The sequence below is a fragment of the Medicago truncatula genome, chromosome 1 (genome assembly GCF_003473485.1).
Source record: "Medicago truncatula cultivar Jemalong A17 chromosome 1, MtrunA17r5.0-ANR, whole genome shotgun sequence".
Classification (NCBI taxonomy): Eukaryota; Viridiplantae; Streptophyta; class Magnoliopsida; order Fabales; family Fabaceae; genus Medicago; species Medicago truncatula.
The window spans coordinates 18,673,100-18,688,232 of NC_053042.1; the positions used below are offsets into that span (position 1 = coordinate 18,673,100).

The 15,133-nt window shown below is 33.9% G+C and overlaps 1 protein-coding gene and 1 pseudogene across 1 annotated transcript; both read right to left on the reverse strand.

Moving 5' to 3' along the window:
* Positions 1-634: 634 nt before the first annotated feature.
* Positions 635-1,913, reverse strand: LOC25483156 (UPF0481 protein At3g47200-like; annotated as a pseudogene).
* A 752-nt stretch (positions 1,914-2,665) lies between these two features.
* Positions 2,666-14,286, reverse strand: LOC25483157 (pentatricopeptide repeat-containing protein At5g04810, chloroplastic). The gene is made up of 10 exons (XM_013611806.3): positions 13,318-14,286; positions 11,758-11,885; positions 10,084-10,224; positions 8,654-8,740; positions 8,043-8,196; positions 6,713-6,772; positions 5,629-6,057; positions 3,974-4,269; positions 3,728-3,857; positions 2,666-3,483 (listed from the first exon to the last, which is right to left on the reverse strand). Exons 1-10 carry the CDS (start codon positions 14,215-14,217, stop codon positions 2,950-2,952), a joined length of 2,859 nt encoding a protein of 952 aa, XP_013467260.1. The 5' UTR covers positions 14,218-14,286; the 3' UTR covers positions 2,666-2,949.
* Between the last annotated feature and the right edge of the window lie 847 nt (positions 14,287-15,133).

Consider the following 15,133-nt stretch of genomic DNA (forward strand, 5'->3'; position numbering starts at 1 on the left):
GGTTATCAAAGTATCATGAAGTGGGTTTGCAAGCTTGTAGTGAAGGAGTTTATGAAGAAGTTGAATGCTTTCATATTGTGATGGAATTGTGTCTTTTTTTTTTTTTTAATACGGGTCGGCCTGTTTAGCCCACGGCCTACAAAATGACTTTGAGAGTATCTCTGAAAATAATTTTTTTTTTGGGTACATGCCGGATATCCTCCGCGCGTAACTGCAAAGATTAATCCCTCTTGAAAGCCATATAATTGTACTAATTCACCTATGACCAATTAAATCTATCTTGGAAGCAATATAATGATCTAGTGCTCATTTTTAATTCAAGTTTGCTTAGAAAAAATTTACAATATCCAAAATAAAAACTAAGTCATGCCTTAACACATCCATTGAATTAACTCAAACGTAAAACAAGGTATTCAAAGACCAAATATTTTTATTTAACTATCAATTTCAATATTTTTATTTTGAGAGGATCAATTTCAATATTAGGAACAATAACATGTCCTTAAGGTGAGGGTATTAGTAAAATGTTGAGTTTGAGATAAGTCAAAATGAGTTATGAAGTTTAGTAAACATATCGATGGTTCATTGAATTTCAAAATTGGAAATCGAGGACATAAAACCATTTTAGTTTGGTTTTCTTTGATTCAATTTTTGTATCTAAGCAGAAAACATTAAATTCCACACAGATCGACTACATTGCTGGTACTCATAATAATAAAATAAAGTAAACAATACCTCTAAACACACATGAAATCGACCCTATCATGCAATACAAAAGAAGAATAACTGACACAACTATTTGATACATTTTGGAATAGTTGAAATGCTTTATTATGCTTTTCTTGAGCACACCATCTGCACCATTTACGTACGTACCAAATGAAGAGTAGTAATCTGGGGCATTAGAAATCATTTGGGTGGATGAGCAGTGAACCAGGCTTGGACGAAGGCGAGAGCAAGTCCAAGCTCCGCAGCGTGGACTACAATATTAGTCCAAGCGTGACGGATATATGTTAGAAAACGCCTGAAGTTAGTCTTCAAGTAGAGCTAGTCACTACTTTTTTTTTAAACTACTTGAAAAATCAAAATTAAAATGACTAACATAAAGACAGAAAAAAGGAAATTCATAACTAATTTTCTCTTAATAACCATTACTAATTTACTACTATATTTGAACATATAATTATAATCTGATACCTGGTTTTTACGCTTAAATCTTGGCAACAAAATTTGTCGCAGAAGATCGAGAAGATGAATAGGTTTCATGCTGATGTTATCTTCTGGATAAAAATATTTCGATTTATATTGAAAACAAAATTTTTGTAGAAAATAAATCATATTTCGAATTAAAGCAGGTTCTATAACTTGAAATAGCTTTAATAATTCGAAGGGGAGTTGGTTCTCCAACAAAAGCACATCCCCAAACACAAGATACAGCTTGTCAAACATAATATTTTCTGGTTCTATGACAAAGATATCTAAGATACGCAACAAAGAACATCCATCCACAAACAACATCCATGATAGCTTTTCTTCCAAGTTATCAAAGCCTTCACAAGATACACTAGTTAAAACATCGTCGGCAAAAAGACCCTTCAGTTCATTAATGTTATCTGCAATATCTTGGTATAGATCCTTTGGATTGCACCTAAAATTTTCGAGGAATTTTGCTGCCCACTGTAGCTTGTACTTCTCTCATAACTCCAAATTTGGGCGACCATGATGGATAGGACCCATTGATACCAATTTGGGCGAGTAATGCTTCTCAAAATCTTTTCGATTTCGAAGATCACTTGCAACCTTCTGTATTTTGGGGATTGCTAAATATTTGGGTAGTGTTAGATTTGCATTTTGTAGGTCGATGAACCTTTGTTCAAGGGTGGTATTCGCAGTCATTTTTGCACAAAGCGTGGGTGTGGTGTGATGGATCCTTATTACGAGGTGATGACTTTATACTTTTTCTCTAAGGCAATGACTTTACACTTATAACTTGATAAACTAATAAGGTAAGTATATGCTTCTAATAAAAAAAACAAGGTAAGTATATTCAATACTTACAAGGAAAAGATCTTTGGTTCTTTCCTTTTGACAGGTTTGCTTTCATTTTTTCCTAAGGGGAAAATGTTTGATGGACATATTGATCTATACACCAATGTTTTAAAATCCGAATTGGTTATCGATCCAATCAAGATATTTAGTCATTTGTCGAACCACATGACTATTGATCTAGTCAATATTAAAATTAATTAATTGTGATTAATGTTTTATACGTTCTTTTATCATGTTTCAATTTTTTTTTATAAATATTTTAGTGTATGTTAATAAAAAAAAAAGTAAATCATCCTCTCCCTTCTTAAACTTTCAACTCAAACACACCCTAAAGATCATACTCTTCAAAACAAAACACGAGTTGTTCTGTTGTTGGTCGCACAGTTGCATAAATGAGACATCTTAACACCAGTAGGGATTTAAATAAAATCAGATATTTTTATCTTACTATACCAGACATGTGGCTTATTTAATGAAATATAAACTTTGGTTTAGTTATTATAATAAGAATTTTATGAAGTATATGATGAAACTAAACTGAATACCAGTACACTAAAGATAATAATATTGAATTTTTATTTTACTCAATCGCCTTGTTCATATTAACGAATGCTAATAAATCTCAAAAGAAATTTACAAGTTTACAAATGCAACATTTACAAGTTTATTGCTAATTTTTCAATTTTACAAAACACGTCTTGATTTGAAGTTATTACACCTAAAGGACTATACAACATAAGAGATTAGAATGGCCGTTCAGAACAATTGAGAGCTAATGGATTCTTAAACTAGTAGGGAAAATCAAAAAGCACCATTTGCAACCACTTTCTATCAGAAAAATGGATAGAGTTCAATACCCAAAACTCATGGCATTATGGCAACTTCCATTTACTATAACAATTAAAAATCATCACCTGTCTCATCACCATAATCTTCGTCATGAGTACAGTCATCGTTATCACTTTCACTGGAATAATATACAATATCATCGTGAACATCAATTTCAGGATCAGCGGTTTCTATTTCACAGTTAACAGCAAGAATATTATGCGATGTCCAATCAGGAGGAAAGGTCTTTTGTAGGGCTTCAGTCAGTTCTCCTCCAGTTCTTTCAATTTTGCGCAAACATCTCGACCAGTGAACTGCAGTTCCCATATCAATAGTAATCTCAGATTCTATCATCTCTCTACATATAGACAAGAGTCCACTATAAATGTATGATTGAGCAATGGTGGCTCTTGATAGCAAAGATGTCATAAGACAATGGTACACTGCTCTGTCTGGTTTCAATCCAGCCACTTTCAAATCTTCAAAACACTTTAAAGCCTTCTCTGGAAAAGCAGCACGTGCCCAACCGTGTATAAGAGTGGTGTAGGTTTTAAGGTTTGGTTTTATGCCACGTGCTTCCATTTCTTTAATAACCTGTGTTGCATTCTGGCAAACAAGAAAAGTACGATTAACAAAATCCAATAATTTGACAAACATTTAAAACACTTGAAAGCAGAATGAGGATTGTCAAAACGTCTTGCATTAACAGAAAATACCTTCCGTGAGAGCATGAAGAAAGAATTGAAAGAAGATGCATAACAATAACTGTTTCCATTAAATGACAGACGAAGTTGCATAAAATGATTCACTTATACCCTTCCTAAGAAATTATATTTATCAACAAACATACCTGCATATCCCCAGCTTTACAACAAGCATTTATAAAAGAAGTGTAGGTATGGATATCCGGTTGAACACCTTCCTTTCTCATTTGTTGCATCAGGTCTGCAGCTTCCCAAACATCACCTCTCCGAGCCCAACTAAAAAAGTAAAACAGAATGCAAAATTCCATTATTGAAGTATATATAACTAAATGTTGGATGAAAATATAAATTGCACGTTAAACTCTGTCAGATGTAAACTATTCATATCATACCCATCAATTAGAATGTTGTAGACAAAGGTGTTTCTAGGAATCTTTTTCGAACTCATTTCTTTTGTGACAGCTAGGGCACTCTGCATTCTTCCTGACTTGCAACATGCCTTCAACAATGCCTCATAAGTATATACATCAATCTCCAGGCCATCATTCTTCAATATCGTGAAATACTGAAACGCCTTTTCAGTATCACCCAATGAAGCATAACCTTGCATAAGAGTTGTATATGTGTGTTCGTTTGGGCTAACACCAGCTAGATTCATTTCATCCAATATTTGTAGAGCCTTTTCCATCTACAAGAAATATAACATTATTTACAGTAAGATCTACAAAGTGACTGAGGAAGTATCAAAATACAAAACAACTACTCATAGGAAAATGTATTAACTTGCTAGTACCCACTGAAATACAGTCAAGTTTTTTTTGACAATAAACAGTCAAAAGTTGGTGGATTATCATACCTTCCAATAAATGTTCACAGTTCACACTGACAAAAACAAGAAACCACACGACCACACAAATGTATCTAACACGAGAGATTCTTGTTCTAGCTATGTCTAAAGTTAACAAATTATGTTAAGCCAATTATAAATCTGAATAAAATGGTTCCTCATGCATTGGAAAACTACTGGCCAGTAGAGGCATATGTGACATTGGTTGTCAGTGTGGTTCCTTCTTTTTAACAAATGGAAGCATCTAGGTCGAATTAGAGAAGTTTGTGAGCAAATAAACTTGATTGTCAAAGGCTAGTATAAAGAGACAAACAGCAACAGACGAAAAGGATTCAAAATGTAAGGTGAAGACTGAGGACTGCGTAATACATATCACTTACAAACATTACTCATGTCATATATCCAGGCAATGTTGGGCTAAACACCCCCCCTCACACCTAGCATACTCAAGGTGCTGGAGGCTTGCTGATGCTATTAAGGCAGCTAGTGATGGACTGAAATCAAGGTGGCTTTCCAAAAACTTCTTCACATCCAAGGCTATGGGCCTAAAGTATGGACAATACAGGTGGCCCAACAATTGGTCTAACATAGACTATGATACCATCTTTTAATTTTGGCTTAGCGCCTCAGTCATCCCCAAAATCAGTTTGAAGGTAAAGATTGTCTAACATTTAATAAGCTCTATTTAGTCTTTATCTCTAGTCACTGTGGAACTTGAATTTTCCCCAATAGAAGTTAATGAAATCAGCCCTTATATCTAACACTTTCTAACTCTATGGTTTTAGAAATAAATCAATAAAAAGGAATTGGGGTTTTGCTGGATGGTTTTTTGTTCTGTCTGCACTAGACTATATTAAGAACCAATAGCTAATCAAACCAATTAGATTTCTGTGGCTGGTCCTAAAAACAGGGAAACTTTTAAGCCCTGAAATTTTAAACTACTACCAAAGGCATACTGAATAAACAAGATCAAGTAACTACAAGTTAATGCATAGGTACATTGCTTTTCTCTTTATCCTCAGGTCCTCCAATCAATAATTTGAATGCATTGTCACTCCGACCAAATTACCCTTGACAATGAATTTTTTAGCATTTTTCAAAATGCAAATAAACATAAAAAGATAAGAAAATGTAGTAAAAACCATGTCATGTCATGTCATTTGTATCTTAACTAACAATTGTTTGTCAACCACAAGTTACCTGACACTTCTCAACAAGCCCAAGAATAAGAGCATTGTATGTGTGTACAGTGGGAATGCAGCCACTCCTTCTCATCGTATCAAAAATCTCCAAGGCTCTCCTTGTCTCTCCAGCTCTAGCAAAACCATGTATAATGGGCAAAAATGTGCGTGTTGTGGCTCTATGCCTCTCCCTCTGCATTTGCTTCACAATACAAATGGCACGATCCATATTACCCATCCCACAAAAAGCTTTTACAATGTTATTGTAAAGTATTACATCAGGCTTCAAACCATCTTTAGTAATGTCTTCAAATACGGAGAATGCATTGGCCCAATCTTTCAATTTCACGAAACCATTGAACAACATAGAGTAGGTCTTCATGTTATGTTTTATGCCAACAGTTTTCATCACTCTGCTAATCTCCAATGCTTTAGAAACTTTTCCTATCTGAAAAGGATATTATATCTGTAAATAATTAATACTGTGAATAATAAAATTATTTATTGTACAATTAAGACTAAATAATCAATTAATCTAGATTTGAATATTTCATTTGTTTTCATATTTTTGTTATTATTATAGATTTTAAACTGTTGTTAATTAAAAATTAATATAGATGGACAGGTACACACACACACACAAGATATATAATATAATACTATATGTTTCAAAGAAATAAGGAAAAGGAATGAACAGTTGCATCCCAGTAGATTTGCGGACCTATCTAGCTCCTATGCATATGGTTGAAGTTGAATCCTATTTTATTTTATAATTCTACCCTGCCCCTATATACAGGACCTGTTATATAATTCTCCATCATGATATTTCATGTCAAATGTTCAACAATTCAGAGATCAAGATGCAACTAAATAATCCATATTTTATATATTTAAAATTTCCACATTAATTTTAATATCATTTTGATATAAACAACGTTAAATTTTATCGGTATAGTAATCAAAACATATATGATAAGAATTTCCAATCAAATATTTGCGAGAATCCTAAATTAACAAGAAAGCCAGGCAGTAACTGCTGAAAGAGATAGATGTACCCGATAACACAAATGACCAAATAAAAGGTTAAGAATGAAATGTCTTACCTTGGTGTAAAGATTAATAAGACAACCATAGCTGACAATCGAGGGAGAAAAACCACATTCCTTCATTGGAAAAAAAAAAATGTTATTCTGCCGTTCAATATCAAGTGGAGTGGAAGACAATAGGTTATAGATATCATGTTTAATAGATAGAGGTGACTTGTAGAGTAATATATCAGATGCTAAATTAAGAAAAAAGTTACATATAGAAAACAAAAAAAACAGAGACACCTTTCCTAAAATCTAAGAAGTAAACAAACATCTCATACACTTGATGCACAAAATGATTAAATAACTGAATATTATGGATTATATATTTTCTGAAACAAAAATTATAAAAATCTGCATTCTGACATTGATAAATTTCCTTGAAAACAAGTTGGATATATGAACAAATGAATGTCATGAATCAGCTAAAAATGGCTTGGCCTTTAGAAAAAAAAAAAGCAAAAAAAAAGCTTGAATTGGCTCTAATCAACACAATACAACCCGAAATGGGGGGCAAGAACACAGCAACCCATACAAGATGTTTCCAAAACAGACCAGTCTGATTCAAACAGGGAAGAGGTGAATGTTGATTGCCAAATACACAGGCAAACAGGGATAACCACATGGGAGAGTGGCTGAATTGTTCCACTGAAGCTGGTAACAGGCAGAGAACGTGCAGAACATGGCCAGAGGTATACCATGACACACTTCCATTAGGACCAGATGCCAGAGAGTGAAAGTGCATGGATGGGCAGCAACAAGGATGACTTCAGATCCTAGAAGATGATTGATCGTAAATCGCTAAAGGGTCAGTTCCGAAATCGATATTCTAATTGCAGCGGGTGGATAATGCTGATGAAGAGGATGTGGGTACGGCCACTAATGTTGGCTTGAAAGTGCTTAAAAGAGGTGGGTAGGAGAAAAATATTCCAACAGCCAAAGTCATCATAACACAGACACCAGGAAGGAGAGTCACAGTCTAGAGATACCATGGGAGAGGAAAGAAAACAAGGCAACACAATGCTATAGTCTACAAAGGTCTCTCCATAAAGATATCAAGGGAAGGTTTGCCTCATTACAAATCTATTGCAGGCAGCCTTATTAAACTAAGAAAAATTCCCAAAAATTTGAATTATGATACAAAATTCAAGAGAAAGGATAGAATACATGCACAAGTAAGCAAAAAAGATCTACTTTTTTTTGAAAAGAATCTTATATACATGTGGATTTTCTTATGAGCTGGAATGTTTTCTTTTCAAAGATATAATTCTTGACAGCACACAACAATAGCATACAAAATCTACAAAGCCAATGATCGCAGAAAAAACCTATGAACAAGCTATACCTTAAGTCTTTCAAACACAATTAAGCATTTCTCTTCATTGCCAATCATTGTATAACCATCCATCATGGTATGATATATGTCAATAGGAGCATCTATCCCCTGTTCTTCCATTTCCCTCACTAAGGCTTCAGCTCGGCCCATTTTGCAAGCTTGACTGTAAAACACATCAGGATACCCGAAACAATAAATAAAAAGGGAAGAGGACGGAAATTGAATAGAAATCACAATCATTTTATCATAAACCAAAACCTTAGTAACAACAATAATTACCAAGGCACAGACATTGACCACACTACTGAATAACAGAGCAGTTAACAGCTAACCAAATATTGATTTAATTAACCAACCACTTGAAGGGTAAATGTTTTTGACTTGGGAAACACTGCTACTTGTATTAGTTTTTTTTGTTTTTTTAAATTTCGCTGCTAAATCTTCATGAACTATTTAATTTATTATTAAAGATTAGAAATAAAATAAAGCGAACAAAAGGAAATGACATAAATTTGAAAGATAGTTCTCCAAAAATAATTCACCGACAAAATATGACAATCAAAGGCTTCAGATAATACATATAAAATTGATACAGTAAAAAAAGAAGACTGAATGCTCACCAGTGTGCATAAATTATGCTCCCATAAATGACTGCATTTAAAGATGGAAGACTCTCTTTAGCCTCCTTAAACCAGTTATCTGCAGCACTTCCAAAACAACATCAAACAGTGTTATCTCCAAGATAGAAACTGATGATTCAATCTTCACTCGGTTATTAACAATCAAAATGATTTTCCTAAATCAAACTAGATCAAAACTTTCACACCATCACCAGGAAAAATTAAAGAAAACATGAGTGGGGTTATAAGGTATGATACAAGCAGAAAAAATAAGCAAGTTCAAGGTCAATCCAATTACTTAATACGAGAAAAATAGTGAAACTAACCAACCATTGAAGTATATCTCATATTTTTGGGGTGGGGCGTAGGGATGAGACAACCTAGTCATATCCATAATAATTGATGTAATAATATATAGTTTATCATGTTTTTATGATAAAAGAGATGATGGTTATTAACAGCATCTAAAATAGATACCATAATGAACTGATCACCTTTTTCTGGCAAAAGTACAAAACTCAAAGGCTTCTGAAAAAACTGGAGAAATAGTTTTTCTATTTATAAAGCCCAATCTTCTTCTATAATTGTATCCCCACATTTAATTATTTTGAGTTGACAACAGCAACCAAGTCTTATCTAACTAAGCGGGGTATTTATTTTCAGTTGACAGTTTAGTATAATGTTTGAGTTGAGCTTGTCTGTTACATGATAAATATAAAAGCCTTCCTTTTTTTAGGGTAAGTTAAAATCTTACATGTACTTAATAATCCGAAAATCTTCATTCCACTTTTTGCCACTAGGTAAGCTTCTCAAGAAAAGCTGAGTATAGAAATTGTACTCTTTTTCCAAGCTTGCTTTATGATCCACTATTTGCAATAAGACATAATGATATTGTTTAATCCTTGTAGTCTTTCTCATTAAATGGTTTGACGTTAAACATGATTTATGAGATTGATCTGTGTAACCGATCCCCCTACTAAAAGAGGTTTTTTTTGTTATACATGTTATCAAAGCTCCATAACCAAGTAGTATGAGTTTGATCCTTTACAGCTTTATTTCCAACAATATTTACACTAAAATTTCAACACCTGTGATGTGGGCATTTCCCCACTCTTCTCATCCTACTTCTACTTGTTCTACATAAATAATAGTAAATTAGACTATGATTGGGCCATTTCTATTGGGCCTGCGACATACACTTCTATTGGGCCTGTGTCTTACATAAGTGTGCCATAATACGAAGCCTACCAACAGTTTCAAGCACAAAGGACTCCTTCATTATATAGAGAAAAATACAATTTATATATCTTGACGTAAAAGCTTATGCTCTTCAAATTGTTAATTTTTTTTATAAGCAGCTGAACAAATCACAAGAAACAATAAATTTGATAAAAAGAAAGTCAAGGAAGAAACTTGGATAGTTTACTTACTCAGCATTGCCCAGTTTAGCAAATCCGCCCACAATTATACTGTAGGTCACTATACTCATTTCAATGCCCTCATCCTTCATCTTTCTTACACAATTTAATGCTTCTTCCATGTCTCTACCAACTGCATAAGCATGAATAAGACTGCAAACATTTAACATGTATTAATAATTAAAGTCAGAAGAAAGGAGAACCATGGTGCTTTTTAATGTATAAAAGGAATTTAATTTGAATAAAAGAAGAATTGCAAAGGGAAGGGGATACACCATTCTCTTTAAACCAAAATAACGTAATAGATCAAACAAAATTCGAAGTATTGAAAGAGATTCCACGCCTTTTGAATATATACAAAACAAAATCCCTCAGAATGTTAGGAAACCTGGCATTATGAATAACTGTAAGAGACCAGAGCCCAAATGAGCAAGGGCATCTAGCATGACTGGATAACTAACAGTAATGCCATATGTGAAAATTCTGTAGTAAGCTACAGAGAAATATAAAATTAGAGAAGAGTAGCGAGACATGATGATGAGGTAATGACTAAGGATTCAATACTGAATACTGTGTTATTGTATCTGTTTACTTTGACCACTCACATAATCCATTCTATTCTAATTCAATCTATATTGTTGCTGAATCATATTGATATCAGTGGTTATAGTGAAACATTACTTTAGATACACTCTCTGGATAATCTGATCCAGCCCCTATTTCAAAACCCACAAGGTAAGGTTAACACAGCAGGATGACTGCTACGTCCAAGAGTATAGGTCTAACATAAATAACTTATGATTTATACGTATTCTAATAATAAAAGAATACTTGAAATTAAATGATTAAAATATATTCTTAGTAAGCCATGGTAAAAAACAAACTACAGTATGGGATTGAGTAGCAGAACATAGGGTGAATGGATCTGCAAACTGAAACAGTGGGTTAGCAGAAGCCTGGGAAAAAAGAGCATGATTAAGGTCATGTAGTAAGGGTCATAGGTTTGCAAGAAGGGGGCTGGAAACCACTTGGATTTGCCACCAGTGATCAATAGGTTCAAATTCGTGATGGTGGAAAAGACGAATAGCCTTGCTTCAAAGGTGAATGATGAATTCAATGCCCATATTTCTCAAGAAAATGGTGAAGATATAAAAAATTAAGGTAGGAAAAGTAAGAAATAGGGACAACATGGGGCTAAACCCTCCCTGAATCCTAGTTGCACAAACAATCATGAAAGATGTGTTTTTGGCCACAAACTGCAGCCAAACAGACACCAGACTACACAACATGAGTTTCGTAGAGGCAAACAGCAGCTACATGATATGATGTTGTTATTTTGCACTATTAATAACTCTGAGGTAACACCAAAGAAAGGAGTACCATGACATGTTACTTCAAGTCAAAACAATTTGTAAAATTTGATAGAGAAAGCAAGGGTAAAAAAAAATGAAATAACAGGAACTACACAATCAATTAATAATACAAATTTTCTTTCTAATCAATAATATTTTTATCACGAATTATTATTCAACTTTGGAAAGAAAAAACCCCTTCACTCACATTTTCATCTCTGAAAAGATAATGGATGCGAATCAAAATGTGGCATCAGCTTAAAACCTCAAACAAAAGTTTAACTGATTATATTAAATTATACCACAGCTCAAGCAATATCATTTTAAATTTTACCTACTGTACACATGTGAAGATGGCTCAATTCCTCTGGCTCGCATGCTCTCAAAGGCTTGACGTGCATGATGCATGTCCCCTCGTCGTGCATAATATTTAATCATCAAACCATATTCTTTTCTTGCAGGCTGAAAAAATTGATGAACAAAATGAAATCAAGAACAATTACTTCATAAAAATGAAATAATAAAACCACAAATTATTGTTGACAAATTTATGACTAAAAATTTATATCTTCCTATTTAAATTAAGGGTAGATGACGATAAATCCTTTTTTTATAAACAAAAAAACATAACTAAGAAAAGTAAAATGAAGGGTATTATAAATCACATATTAGATCAGAGTTTCTGACCAAAACCAGAGGGCTTTAGCACTTACATATTTCACACAAGAAATATCCAAAATCAATAATCCCTTTTAATTTATCACCGTTTGTGTTTCTGTCCTGTTTGATAATATTAAGATGCAAACATGAATTTTCAAATTAACGACGAAAATAGCTTTTGCACTAATGCTTATTCTTTTATCCCGATTATTAATAATTTGCATTAGCTGGAGGTTTTTTAAAAAATATCATTGCATAGATAACAAAGTGTGCAAACAAAAAATGGATCATACAGACAGGTATAACTAAAGAAATCCAAGGGACCAATTATCTGTCTGTTGCAGTTGGTACAATCCAGAAGCTACATCCCAATCTCTTCAAACCCACTGTTCTAGTCCCTTGACATGAACAGTACAAAAACAAAGCCAAACTCATAATAACTGGTCTTGGACTAAATAACACAGCAAATGCCCAACAGTTTAGGCTTACACCTTCGGACTTTGTACCAAACAACCATGATGTCTTTAAAATTAAAATTGCATATTTAATGGATATTTAGTAACGGGCACTTATTAATCTAGTTTCAGTTTTCTCTTCAACTGTTAAATAACAAACTGCTAAATCCGTCCGTGTGAAACTTGTCAGCAGAACAAAAAAAACTCCACCTTGGTGCTTACGAACCACAAATGTTAGACCTTCAGTCCTTTAGACACCAAATACATGCCATTGTGATTCGCAAGAACCAGGGTAGGGTTTTCTCTTTCTCAAAGATTAATGCGCCCACTGCCAAATCTCTATGGACAAATATGGGGGTTAACGAATTTTTAAAATAATGCTATTGACCCGTCATTTTCACATGATTTCTAGCAAACATATCACCTATATCCCTTATGTGCTTAGTACAAAGCAAAAAGTTATCTACTGAAAAAACATTATACAAGGAAGCTTATAACTAGAGAGTAAAAAGTTATGGAACTGATTCCACTACTAAACCCATCAACATGTAGCACCAACTCTCCAGGTTGAAGGCTTGCTCGTAGAACACAGACATGTATGACTACCGACTACATTCAATCGCTTTCATTTTTATCAATCTATTATCGATATCCATGTTACAGTGTTGTGCCCAATATTTGTGTAAGTGGTTCATAACTTGATATTCAACACACAATAAACAATTGAACATTCAACCATAAATAAAGTGCAAAAATATACTGAAGTTAAGATGATCAACCTTGTTAACTCTCTCGAAAGCACGAACAACCGCCTGCCAATTCTCCGGCTCAGTTTCCAAAACCTTCTGAAACTCCTTCCTAGAACCATCCCTCTCTTCATGCCACTCAGACCGATACTCCTTCTCATCATTCCCACTCAACCACTTTTCCCTCTCACTCCTTTTCTCCCTCCACCTCTTCCCATCATCAAGCTTCACTGTCAAAACTTTCCCATGAAACTCAACACCGTCGAATTCCACCGCCTTCATGGCAGAATTCTCCGCCGTCTCACCCTCATAAATCACAAACCCAAACCCAGCATTTCTCGAAACGTCATTGTGACCTCGAATCAAAATCACACTATTTATCGGTCCAAATTGCCGAAAAAACTCCGAAACCTCTTGTTTTTTCACCCATCCTGGTAAATTACCTATAAATATTTTCCCCGGTTGCCGGAATTGATTCCGGTCATCGGAACCGGAATTTTTACCTTCTCCGTCATCAACTTCCTCTTCTAAAATTTCATCATCTGATTCCAATTCAGGCGGTGACGGTGGTGGCGGAGTTGGTAGTGGTGGTGGTGGTGGTGGTGGAGGAGGAGAGATTTTGCTAGTGAGCCAGAGCTTGTTAGAAAGAGGATTAGAGGAATGGAAAGCGTTTTTAAGAGGGTTTGAGATAGAAGGTTTAGGGTTAGGTTTAGGTTTAGGGTTAGGAGGAGGGGGTGTAGTTTTGAGAATGGGGGGTTTAGAAGGACGGCGGAAGGGGAGAGAGGTGGGAGAGGCGGAGTTGTTATTGGAGTCAGGAGGTGGTTTTAAGGAGAAGGAAATGGATTTGGCGGGAGAGAGGGAAAAGGAGGAAGGATTGTGGTTAGAGTGTAAGGGAAAGTGTGAAGTGGATAATGAGAAACTGAAAGCTTCCATTGTTATCGTTTATTGTAGCAGAGAATGCTACTTCATACTCTCATCTTGGTTGAATGGGGTTATTAACATCTACACTTTTGACCGTAGTAAATGTCATTAAGTTTGTAAAGGTTTTCGATTGAACAAGATTACAACTTTAAAAGAACTTATGTGTGACCAAAATAATCTAAAAATCAATATGTTACAAACCTCAAACTTAAAAGATCTATGTATGACTAAAATAACTTAAAAACAATCTATTACAAATCTTAAACTGAAAGAACTGATATAATTTATCCTATTATATATTTACACTAGTAATAGACCCGTGCGATTGTGGTAATCATATAAAAAATAATTATATTATTTTTTTTAAGAAAAAAATAATTATATTGTTAAATGTTTAAAGATATTAAATGAAAATTAATAATTATCAATGTTAATATAATGAATGTGTCTATTGAATTTTTTTCTTATATATAGAAAAATATGTTAAATATTTGAATAACGTATGTAGTGGATTCTATTTTCTTATGTCTACGAATATCGATATGATAAAATTTTGATAAATAAAATTGATAATAAGGAGAAGAGGATCGATAATAACGAAAATCGAATCGATATGCATAAATAAATTTTTATGTACATATATAAGAAAATTGATATGATAAAATTTTGAAAACCCGTGTCTATTTTCAAAATATCAATATCGACCCAAATGGGGTAACTCCATCACCAAGCTAAAATTCAATCGCTTTCTTTTTAGTTCTCAAAAGTTCCTACTCCCTGTTTTCCTCAATTGCAATTTCAACATTGTCACCATGTCAACCACTTAACTCAACCTAGAAGGCCTCACCTTGACAAATGAAGGATTGACCCTAAATATGGAATCTGCTACTGCTGAAACCCAAATTTTGGACCACTGCTTGATTAGACG